Here is a 12,447-nt window from a genome sequence, read left to right as displayed (position 1 = left end):
ATTGAGTTGGTGTAGTCTATTTTTGGTTATCAAAATACTCATAGCTTTGGGACTTTGAAACGGTAAATATTCATGATGTGTGAAAAAGCATGATACATAACTGTATGATCTTAATTACATAAAAATGGATGCTTAGTTGTTTAAATATACAAACGAGACCTAGAAGGACACATCAAATGGTAAACTGCTTGTGATGATAGATGACGTTGTTTTTTGCTTCTTGTGTTCTTTGGTTTCCTATTATGCACAGGTTAACTTTTAAGAAATAAATGTTATTTTGAAAACCTTAAAAAAAAAAAGCTGTTATGTACAGAAGAACAAAGATGACAGCAAATTCTCAATGAAAACAATTTCAACCAAAAATTTTATACCCAGCTAAAATATACTGCAAACATAAAAAGTTGAAAGGAGGAACCCCAGACCTGAGCTACAAGACATAAAAAAGTAAGTCCTTGGGCTTCCCTGGCGGCGCAGTGGTTGAGAGTCCGCCTGCCGATGCAGGGGACACGGTTCGTGCCCCAGTCTGGGAAGATCCCACATGCCACGGAGCGGCTGGGCCCGTGGGCCATGGCCACTGAGCCTGCGCGTCCGGAGCCTGTGCTCCGCAACAGGAGAGGCCACAACAAGTGAGAGGCCCGCGTACCACCAAAAAAAAAAAAAAAAAGTAAGTCCTTTAAGCAGAAGGAAAATCGTGCTAGATGGAAATATGGATCTCCACAAAGAATGAAGAACACCAGAATGTATCACTGATTCACTTTGTTATAAAGCAGAAACTAACACACCATTGCAAAGCAATTATACCCCAATAAAGATGTTTAAAAAAAAAAAAAAGAACACCAGAAATGGTAATTACATGAGTAAATATAGAGATATTCTTTTCTTTTTAATTCATTTAAATAGATAACCTAATGTTTAAAGAAAATTAATTTTTAAAACTGTCACATTTACAACATACAAAGAAATGTATAACAACAACAGCACAAAGGCTAGGAGGGAAGAAATAGAGGTATACTGTTGTATAATTCGTATACTATACATGAAAGTGTAGAATCACCTGAAGGTAGACTATGATAAATTAAAGGTGTATAATATATATCCTAAAGCAATCACTAAAATAACATAATAAGTTAGAGCTCAAAGAAAACAAAGAGAAAATAAAATCATAAAGAACAATTAATTCAAAGAAAGGCAAAAAAAGAGAAGAAAAAGAACAATGAACAGCTAGGACTAACAGAAAACAAATAGCAGGATACTGACTGAAAACAGATACATTAATAATCACATTAACTGTAAGTGAAATGAACACCCCAATTAGAGACTGTCAGAGAAAAAATTAAAAAGCTAAATACAACTATATGTTTCGTACAAGGAAGTGTCTTTTAGTAGGTTAAAAGTAAAAGAATGGAAAAGATATACCATAGTTTGCTGTGGTATATGGAGTACCATAGTTTAAGTACCATATAGCATTGGTCAAAAGAAAGCTAGAGTCACTATATTCATATCAGACAAATTTGACTTTAAAGCAAGAATTTCAAAGCAAAGGGATAAAGAGGGTAATCTGTCATAATGATAGCAGAGTCAATTAATCAAGGAGAGAAAAGTAAATGTCCACATTAGAAAAGTAGGAAGATCCTAAGCTTCTTAGAAGAAAAGAGTAAAGATAGAGCAGAGATCAGTGAAATAGAGAACAGAAAAACAATGAAGAAAAATCAAGGAAACCATAAGCTTGTTCTTTGAAAAAACTTAATAAAACTGATAAACCTCTAGGAAAGAGAAGGTACAATTACCAATATAAGGAATGAGTAATGACATCACTACAGAGTCTACAAATGTTAAAAGAAAAATAAGCAAATATTGAGACCAACTTTATGCCAATAAGTTCGACTTCCATCAAAGACACAAATCTTACTAGGAAAAAAAAAAACAGATAACACTGAATCTATTAAAGGAATTAAATTTGTGGTTAAAAAACATAAAGAAACTGCACAAAGAACTCTAGGCCCAGCTGGCTTTACTGGTGAATTCTACCGAAAGAATACCAATTCTACACAAAATAAAAAGGAAAACTGAAAAGAAGGGAACACTTACCACTTCATTCTATGAGACCAGACAGAGATACTAATAGAAAATTACAAACCAATATCCATCATGAACAAAGAGGTAACAGTTCTTAACCTTTTTTTTTGGCAACTTGAATACAACAAGGTACAAAAAAAATAATCCACAGATCAAAAACAAAGCTGAAAAGAAATTTTTAAAATACATAAAACTGGGCTGTCATGGCGGCATGCTGAAGAAGACCACTGGCCTTGTGGGACTGTGGGTATGTAAGAGTCCACCAAGAGGCTAAAAATATTGTATACAAAGATTCTTTATGTTCTTGGACAAATCCTTAAAAATGTACCATATAAAAGGTATATAGAACAGATTACAAATGAGAAGCTGCGTATGGTTAAAGTGGAGCCAGATGTTAAAAAATTAGATGAGCAACTTCAGGGTGGCCAACTAGGAGAGGTGATTCTTTAGGCTGAAAATGAACTAAGTCTGGTGAGAAAAATGGTGGAATGGAAACCATGGGAGTCTTCAGTGGAAGAGCCTCCTGCCAACCAATGGAAATGGCTAATATAAACATCATTAAATGACTTGTGTTTTCGTGGGAAACTGACATAATTAAATATTCTGTTATATTAAAAATGTTTCCATATTCATCTTATAATCAAGAAAACTGATATAAAACATATTGAGGAGACTTGTTAAAATTGATGATTATGGTAATAGGGACTTGTGAATCAATTCTTGATTTGCAGAGCATTCATTCAAATTATTTCCAAGATGATATTTTTTAAAAAAACAAAGAGGTTGTGGGAAGATTTGAAAGTTAATTGGAAAAATTCCTATAGATTTTCAACACAGGGACCATATTTGAAAGGTGAAGTATTTTTAGTAGTATCTTCAACACAGCATTTAATTTTTTTCATTCTGAAAAAACATAAAAGGTACTTAATTATTATTTAAACAAATTTATAGGTCACTGTTTGAAGTGAAGTAGTAAGAAAAAAACCATCAAATTAGAATTTGTTGTATACTTGAGAAAACTGATTCGGTATTTGAAGATTTGAGAAAACTGATTTGGTATTTGAAAGATTTTTATTTATAGTGGTAGTTGGAAAAATTTTCCTTTTGTCTCATTTAAGGAAGTTAGCTTTCTGGCCCTTTGCCTTTAGTTTTCTAGATCAACCAAAGTACATCAGGATAGAGAGAGAATTTCTGTAAAACAAGAGACACTAAGAGTTCCTAAAGTTTATCCAACATATAGATAGGCTTACATTCAAAACATCTCGCTGTATGGTTATAACTTCAAAGTGGAATCACTAAGTGGTTTTCACTAATTTCCAATATGAGTGCAGCCTGGATATCAAACAGAAGATAAATGCTCTTCAAAGAATGAAGCAGTTTGGCAAGTTTAAGGTTAAACAAAAATAAAATTACTTTTCATATGTCCTTAAAATACATATATATAACTGAATGAAAATGAAAATACAACATACCAAAATTTGAGAGATGTAGCTAAAGCAGTGCTGAGAGGCAAATTTATAGTACTAAAAGTTTACAATAGACAAGAGGAAAAGTCTCAAATCAATGATCTAAGCTCTCACCTCAAGGAACTAGAAAAAGAATAGAAAATAAACATAAAGCAAGCATCAAGATGAGAACAGAAACCAATAAAACTGAAAACCGATAAACAACAGAAAAAGAAATGAAAAGTAGCAAAACCAGGCGGGGTTTATTCAAGGTATGGAAGACTGACTCAAAAACCTTAATAGGAATATTCATAGCAGATTTTACTTCTAATAGCCCCAAACTGAAATAATCCAAATGTCCTTAAAAAGATCAACTGTATTTCTACACACTAGCAAGGATCAACTTGAATATTTCTAGATAATAGCAAAGAGCAAAAGAAATTATTAAAACACCATTAACAACAGATGAACAATATGAAATAGTTAGGGATAAATATGACAGAAGATATACAAGACCTGTACACTGAAACTACAGATTATTGCTGAGAAATGTTAAAGATCTAAACAAATGGAGAGAAATACTACATTCAAGGGTTGGAAGATTCAATACTGTGAAGCAAGTCCCAAAATGATCTATAGTCAGTGCAATCAAATTTCCAAGTAGGCTATTTTATAAAAATTGACAAGCTGATTCTAAAAGTTATATGGAGGGGCTTCCCTGGTGGCACAGTGGTTAAGAATCCGCCTGCCAATGCAGGGGACACAGGTTCGAGCCCTGGTCCGGGAGGATCCCACATGCCATGGAGCAACTAAGCCCATGCACCACAGCTACTGAGCCTGTGCTCTAGAGCCCACGAGCCACAACCACTGAGCCCACGTGCCACAACTACTGAAGCCTGCGCACCTGGAGCCCATGCCCTGCAGCAGGAGGGGCCACCGCAATGAGAGGTCCATGCACTGCAACGAAGAGTAGCTCCGCCTCACCACAACTAGAGAAAGCCCACGTGCAGCAACGAAGACCCAATTCAGCCAAAAATAAATAAAATTTTAAAAATAAAAAAATAAAAGTTATATGGAAATGCAAAGGGTCTAGAATACCCAAAACACACTTGAAAAAGAATAAAGCTAAAGGATTACCAAAGCTTGAATTCATTCTTTTATAAAGCTACAGTAATCAAGACAATGTGGTATTTGCATCAAAATACAAAAATAAATCAACTAAACAGAACTGAGAATCCAGAAATAGATCCACACATACATAAACAACTGATTTTTGACACAAGTGCAAATTCTTTCAATCAAGAAAGGATATTTCTTTTTGACAAATGCAATTGAAACAACTGGATATCCATATATCAAATATAAATAAATAAATAAATTTATTTCAATTCATACCTCACACCATATATGAAATTTAACTCAAGATCAAGCATAGACCTAAATAACTAAAACTACAGAACTTTTATAAGAAAACACAGGAAAAGGATCTTTATGATCTTTATGATCTTGAGTCAGGCAAAGGCTGTTTAAATACAACACTCAAAAGATAAAAATGGATAAACTGGACTCATCAAAATTAGAAATTTTTTGCTCTTTAAACTTCACCTAAGAGAATGAAGAGACAAGCTACATTGGGAGAAAATATGTGCAAATCATATATCTGATGAAAGACTTGTACCCAGAATACATAAAAAGTGTTCAAAACTCAATAATAAGAAAACAAACAACCTAGGTTTAAATACAGGCAAAAGATTTGAATAGACACTTAAAACATATTTGGGTGGTAAATAAGCAAGATGCTCAACATCATTAGTCATCAGGGAAAAGCAAAGCAAAACCACAATGAGATAACCACTACACATCTACAAGAATGGCTAAAATTAAAGACTGACCACACCAGGTACAGACACAAATATGGAGGAGCTAGAGCTTTAGAACAAACACTTTGCAAACAGTTTGCAGTTCTTAAGAAGATAAACCTACATCTACCAAGAATTCCTCTCCTAGGTATTACCCTAGAGAGAAATGCAAGCGTATGTCCATATAAAGACCTGTACACAAAGGTTCACAGCAATTTTATCTGTATAGCCAAAATTTGGAAACAACCCAAAAGTCCATCAACAGGCAAATGAATAAACCAACTGCAGTATACCCATAAATAAAATGCTACTCAACAATAAAAAAGAATGAAATACTGATACATGCAATGTGGATGAATCTCAAAATAATTATGGTGAGTGAAAAAAGTGAGATTAAGAAAAAAGTACATGCTGTATGACTTAATTTATATAAAACTCTGAAGGGCAAACTGATCTATAGTGACAGAAAGCAAGTCAGTGGTGTGCAGGCAGGGTGGGTCTACAAAGGGCACACGGGAACTCCAGGGTGGTGCACGGGCTCATCCATTACCTCACCTGTGATGATGCTCTCCCAGGCATGCACAGATCAAAGCTGATGAAAACTACACTTTAAAGGTGTGTGGCTTACTGTATGGTGATCACACCTAAACAGTTATTGAAAATACCAAGTGCCTATACATGTCAGGTGGTTATTGTAAAGTCTCCCCTGTTTGCACATGTGCACAGCACTGCCAGACCTGACCTGACCACAGTACAGGAATCAGCCTTGCACTCCCTTCTAAGTTTTCCTTCCAGCATAAATCACAGCACAGTGCGCCACGATGATTCTGTGGCTGTGGTTCAGAATGCAGTTAGCCCAGTGCCACAACCCCTAATCTGGTAGCGACACCACACATTCTATCGACGGCATGCTATAGCATACAGAGGGGTCTCAAATAAAACACAAATCTGTGTTACCTAAATAGGAAGCACCTAAAGGGTCTCTTGCGGTCTGGAAGAGGACGGGCTCGTGGACGGAGGGTGTTGCCACGTCGACGGTTGTCCATGCCACACTGTGCGAAGACCCGCAAGCCACTCGCGTGATCTTCTGGCCTTCTAAGCCTTGCACAAGTGTGGGCTTTCTATTAACCGTGGTCGTGCCATTGCCCTGCTGGCCGTGGTCATTGTCACCCCAAGCATATACCTGTTAAGGGGGAAAAAACAGAATTTTTCAACATTTCAGAACATTTGCTCTAAATTTACTTCAAAATTCTTGCCAATGACTACAGATGGGTATTTACTTAATATCAACCCAATGAATTCATCTATTTTGTTCTGTTACAGGAAGCAGGGAAGTTCTCCTCTTCAACTAAATATAGTAACTTATTTTTTCCTTTATTTTGCAAAGAAAAATGATCAAAAAAATATGCTCACTTTTCAAGGAATTTACTTCTTGGCTTTACAGAATTAGAAAGTATAATTCATTTTTAATTCATTTGATTAAAGTACAGTGTGCTGATTTGTTGTCATAAGTCAATGTCAAAGTATATCATCTATGAGCTTGTCACGGGATGGCCTCTCATGGCGGAAGAACGAGTAACACTTGTCAAAGATAACTTTATTTCTGAAATGAAGTACATATATCTCCCCATCAGGCATTAGAGTAGGAAACCCCATGGCTTTATAGCCTGCATCAGTCAGCAGCTCTTTCCCGGGTATGCTCACCCATGCTGACAGTTAGGCAGATATACACAGGAACACAATGGACAAAGCCCACCCTCCTGGTGCCCCAGTACTGGGACTCATGTCGTTTCATCATGTTACACTACAGACAAAAGGACCTGTCACAGGCTCGCTTACCTGCCCCGCGTCAGTGACCGCCAGGCAGTGCAGGGCCCCGACGGCCACATGCACAATTTTCTTCCCTCTCAGCCCTTCCACCACCTGCGGTTTCCGCACATGCACATCAGAGCCGTGGCCCAGCCTGAAGTAGTCCCCCTTCCCCCTGCAAGGAGGTCAAGAGCGAGCATTTTTAATACATGATTATGGTGCTGGCAATGCCCCACAGGAAAACACTCACTGTCACAGCGCTAGAGGCAGCTCAATGATAACATCATACACAGTGCCCAAGGTCTTTGAAATTACTGTTATTATCATATTGTTCTAAAATAGTATACCATTAATTCAAATTAATTCATTAATTCTGCTAGCAAGATCCTTCATGTGTGTTTTACATTTAAGTTACTGAGGTAGGTTTCATCTAAAGAGATTGAAAACATGGCACGAAACCTCAAATGGCTCTTAAAAGACCTCTCTGCTATAATTCTTCCTCAGCTGCCTTTGGGTCATGATACTCAGGCTTAGGCCATCACACTGCCTGGCCGTGGTCAGCTGGATATTCCATTCCTTTCTGATTTAGTAAAATAATCTTTCACTAGAAACAAACATGAACTTTTTCAGGGATCAAATAAATCAGAAATCTGTTTTCCACGCATTTGATCACTAGGCTTCTTGCACGGCAAAGCAGCAGAAGAAACCCTATACATACACCTCACCTAAACAAGAAAGGCAAAACTGAAACCATTTCCACTAAGATCAGGAACAAGACAAGGTTGCCCATTCTCACCACTATTATTGAACATACTTTTGGAAATTTTAACCACAGCAATCAGAGAAGAAAAAGAAATAAAAGGAATCCAAATCGGAAAAGAAGACAGAAAGCTGTCACTGTTTGCAGATGACATGATACTACATATAGAGAATCCTAAAGATGCTACCAGAAAACTACTAGAGCTAATCAATGAATTTGGTAAAGCAGCAGGATGCAAAATTAATGCGCAGAAATCTCTTGCATTTCTATACACTAATGATGAAAAATCTGAAAGTGAAATTAAGAAAACAATCCCATTTACCACTGCAACAAAAAGAATAAAATACCTAGGAATAAACCTACCTAAGGAGACAAAAGACCTGTATGCAGAAAATTATAAGACACTGATGAAAGAAATTAAACATGATACAAATAGGTGGAGAGAGATGCCATGTTCTTGGATTGGAAGAATCAACATTGTGAAAATGACTCTACTACCCAAAGCAATCTACAGATTCAATGCCATCCCTATCAAAGTACCACTGGCATTTTTCACAGAACCAGAACAAAAAATTTCACAATTTGTATGGAAACACAAAAGACGCCGAATAGCCAAAGCAATCTTGAGAACGAAAAACGGAGCTGGAGGAATCAGGTTCCTGGACTTCAGACTATACTACAAAGCTACAGTAATCAAGACAGTATGGTACCGGCACAAAAACAGAAAGATAGATCAATGGAACAGGATAGAAAGCTCAGAGATAAACCCACGCACATATGGTCACCTTATCTTTGATAAAGGAGGCAAGAATATACAATGGAGAAAAGACAGCCTCTTCAATAACTGGTGCTGGGAAAACTGGACAGCTACAGGTAAAGAATGAAATTAGAACACTCCCTAACACCATACACAAAAATAAACTCAAAATGGATTAAAGACCTAAATGTAAGGCCAGACACTATCAAACTCTTAGAGGAAACCATAGGCAGAACACTCTATGGCATAAATCACAGCAAGATCCTTTTTGACCCACCTCCTAGAGAAATGGAAATAAAAACAAAAATAAACAAATGGGACCTAATGAAACTTCAAAGCTTTTGCACAGCAAAGGAAACCATAAACAAGACCAAAAGACAACCCTCAGAATGGGAGAAAATATTTGCAAATGAAGCAACGGACAAAGGATTAATCTCCAAAATTTACAAGCAGCTCATGCGCTCAATATCAAAAAAACAAACAACCCAATGCAAAAATGGGCAGAGGACCTAAATAGACATTTCTCCAAAGAAGATATACAGATTGCCAACAAACACATGAAAGAATGCTCAACATCACTAATCATTAGAGAAATGCAAATCAAAACTACAATGTGATATCATCTCACACCGGTCAGAATGGCCATCATCAAAAAACCTACAAACAATAAATGCTGGAGGGTGTGGAGAAAAAGGAACCCTCTTGCACTGTTGGTGGGCATGTAAATTGGTACAGCCACTATGGCGAACAGTATGGAGGTTCCTTAAAAAGATAAAAATAGAACTACCATAGGACCCAGCAATCCCACTACTGGGCATATACCCTGAGAAAACCATAATTCAAAAAGAGATATGTACCACAATGTTCATTGCAGCTCTATTTACTATAGCCAGGTCATGGAAGCAACCTAAGTGTCCATTGACAGATGAATGGATAAAGAAGATGTGGCACATATATACAATGGAATATTACTCAGCCATAAAAAGAAACGAAATTTAGTTATTTGTAGTGAGGTGGATGGACCTAGAGTCTGTCATACAGAGTGAAGTAAGTCAGAAAGAAAGACAAATACCGTATGCTAACACATATATATGGAATCTAAAAAAAAAAAAAAAAAGGTCATGAAGAACCTAGGGGCAAGATGGGAATAAAGACGCAGACCTACTAGAGAATGGAACTGAGGATATGGGGACGGGGAAGCGTAAGCTGGGACAAAGTGAGAGAGTAGCATGGACATATATACACTACCAAATGTAAAACAGCTAGTGGGAAGCAGTCGCATAACACAGGGGGATCAGCTCGGTGCTTTGTGACCAGCTAGAAGGGTGAGATAGGGAGGGTTGGAGGGAGGGAGACGCAAGAGGGAAGAGATATGGGGATATATGTATATGTATAACTGATTCACTTTGTTATAAAGCAGAAACTAACACACCATAGTAAAGCAATTCTACTCCAATAAAAACGTTAAAAATAAATAAGTAAACAAACAAAAAAAAACAAGACAGACAAGTTTGGGCTAAAATTTCTCCAGTGTTCTTTTCTAAACAGCCCAGTTATAATGGGAAATTTCTTATAATATTGTCATTAATCCCAACTCAAAATAAATTAAAAAACAAAGATGCCTGAACGAGTAAGAAAATAAAGGTTTCCCCCTCCCTAAAAGGCCCCAAACAGACACACTGACAGATGACAGGCGTTTACGTACCATGTCCACACCACTCCCGACTTGGTGAGGGCCAGGGAGAACTGTGCTCCGCACTCGATCTGACACACCCCCTGTCCATTTAGTCTCTCAATGTTCTGGGGAATGTTACAGCCTTCGCTTCCTCCCCGGCCCAATTTTCCAAAGTCACCATCACCCCAGGAAAATACCAAACCTAGGTTTAAAAATATATACTTTAGGCCAGTGTCTCACAATGTTCCTCCCCCAGCAACGTGGAGTCAGGACAGGACTCACCTTCATCAGTCAGAGCCAGGGTCTGTGCATCTCTACTTCCACACGCCACCTGGATTACTCTGTGACCAAGAAGGACTTTCACCTACTCAATCACAAATTTAAAAACAGAATCAAGCACAGGCACTAAGAAAGCAAAGGGGATTTTTCCCCACAGACTGAAAGCCAATACTGGTCATGTCTTTATGAACTGTCCTAGACTGGGAGCTTATCTTCTCTGGAAATCAGCAGGTGGTAAACTTTCTGCAAGCAACAAAAATGTGTATAATCACCATTTTGGGCTTCAGCTGTGTTGTGTTATCCCCATGTCCCAAGCGGCCGTACTCTCCGAGGCCCCAGGTGTACAGTTCACCACTGGACGTGAGGGCTGCACTGTGCGAGCTCCCACAGGCAATATCCCGGATTCGCTTGGTTTTCAGGGCCTCTATCAGCCGTGGCTTGTCACAGTTCCTAAAGCAAGATTAAATAATATTCCCTATAATCAATCCAACCTTTTTAAAGAAGAAAGAAAAGGACATCAACACTGAGCCACATTTAGTCAAAACAACATCTTTAGATTAAGTTAACTATCAAACCTTAAAACAGAACATGTGAGGCCAAACCACATTCATAGACAATTTTTAAATATATTTTTAAGTTCCGTTTTCATAAATAACCCATCCTACTCAATTTTCTACAAAAAACTATCAAAAAGCATTCACTATTATTAACAGTAACAGTTTCTTATTAGCAAGTAATGAAGAAAATATTCTTACATTCTACTGAAGTGTCCAAGTTTGCCATCATCACCTTCACCCCAGGAAAACACTTTCCCATCAACAGTTAAAGCTGTAGCGTGCCGTCCACCTGCAACATTCACACAGAGAGAGGCTGCCAAAGTTGGTTTACAAAAGTTAACAGCACAACTACCTATTTTTCCTGGCATGCAGTAGGTGTGAATATGTGTTGAATAATTGAGTAAATAAGATGAACATTTCAGGGTGACAAATATATAAAATAAGTGAACATTTATTAAACTACAAAGTTTAAGTCCTACAAAGAATTTTACTCGCAAAGAAGCAGCAAAATGATATTATTTATTAATGGGGTTGCTGCTATGTTAAATATATAAAGGGTCAAAATTCAGATGGAAAAATAAGTACATTTGTGATTAGACAAATTATCAAATGCAGTGGCAATTAGGCTTTTGTGAAATGTACCTAAACAATGGAATTATTTAAGCAAAAGTACCATCAATTGCAATTAAGGCACTATGCTCACTCTTCCCAAAACAATCAGTTCATGCTTTTTCCCCAGTATGGCTCACTCTCCTAGTCCATCCACCCCGGCTCAGGACTGAAGAGCATTTCCTCTCTGTCACTTGTGTCCACCAGTTCCTAGGCTCCTAATACCCATTCGCACCCTATCCCTTGCCAACAGAGCCCACATGATCCAGGGCAATGTGCTCAGCTAAAAACCACGCTTCCCAGACTCCCTTGCCCACAGAGGATGGTGACAGAGGTGCGACAGAAGTGAGTGAGGCTTCCAGAAAAGCTCTTTGGAGGGGCAGAGTGGGCCTGAGGAAAAGGCCTATCTTATATGTTCACCTGCGGCTGCAACGGGGGTGGACAGCAAGCTAGTGCACCTCACAGGTACTGAGGCTGCTACACTGGCCCTGGACCCCACCTCCAGGTTTCTACAGAGAATGGTAAAATGCCATCTTGCTCAAGCCACTACCGTTTGGATTTTCTGTTTTAAGGGGTTAAATCTAACCCTATCCAGTATAGACACGAACTCAGTTTGTATCT

The 12,447-nt window shown here is 37.8% G+C and overlaps 1 protein-coding gene and 1 pseudogene across 9 annotated transcripts in view; one reads left to right on the top strand and one right to left on the bottom strand.

Moving 5' to 3' along the window:
• The window catches only part of HERC2 (HECT and RLD domain containing E3 ubiquitin protein ligase 2), a 230,679-nt gene that overhangs the window by 60,011 nt on the left and 158,221 nt on the right, over positions 1-12,447 (bottom strand). For all 9 annotated transcript variants that reach the window (XM_033400202.2, XM_049712569.1, XM_004276886.4 and 6 more), the window contains 6 exons: positions 11,416-11,506; positions 10,933-11,110; positions 10,664-10,745; positions 10,412-10,583; positions 7,220-7,364; positions 6,338-6,563 (listed from right to left, as the gene is read on the bottom strand). In XM_033400202.2, coding sequence (XP_033256093.2) covers positions 6,338-6,563; positions 7,220-7,364; positions 10,412-10,583; positions 10,664-10,745; positions 10,933-11,110; positions 11,416-11,506 — 894 coding nt within the window. The remainder of the gene's footprint in view (positions 1-6,337; positions 6,564-7,219; positions 7,365-10,411; positions 10,584-10,663; positions 10,746-10,932; positions 11,111-11,415; positions 11,507-12,447) is intronic.
• Positions 2,288-2,666, top strand: LOC105748350 (NADH dehydrogenase [ubiquinone] 1 alpha subcomplex subunit 5-like; annotated as a pseudogene).

Source organism: Orcinus orca, chromosome 7, assembly GCF_937001465.1.
Source record: "Orcinus orca chromosome 7, mOrcOrc1.1, whole genome shotgun sequence".
In the NCBI taxonomy this organism is placed as follows: Eukaryota; Metazoa; Chordata; class Mammalia; order Artiodactyla; family Delphinidae; genus Orcinus; species Orcinus orca.
This window is presented reverse-complemented; position numbering and strand designations above follow the sequence as displayed.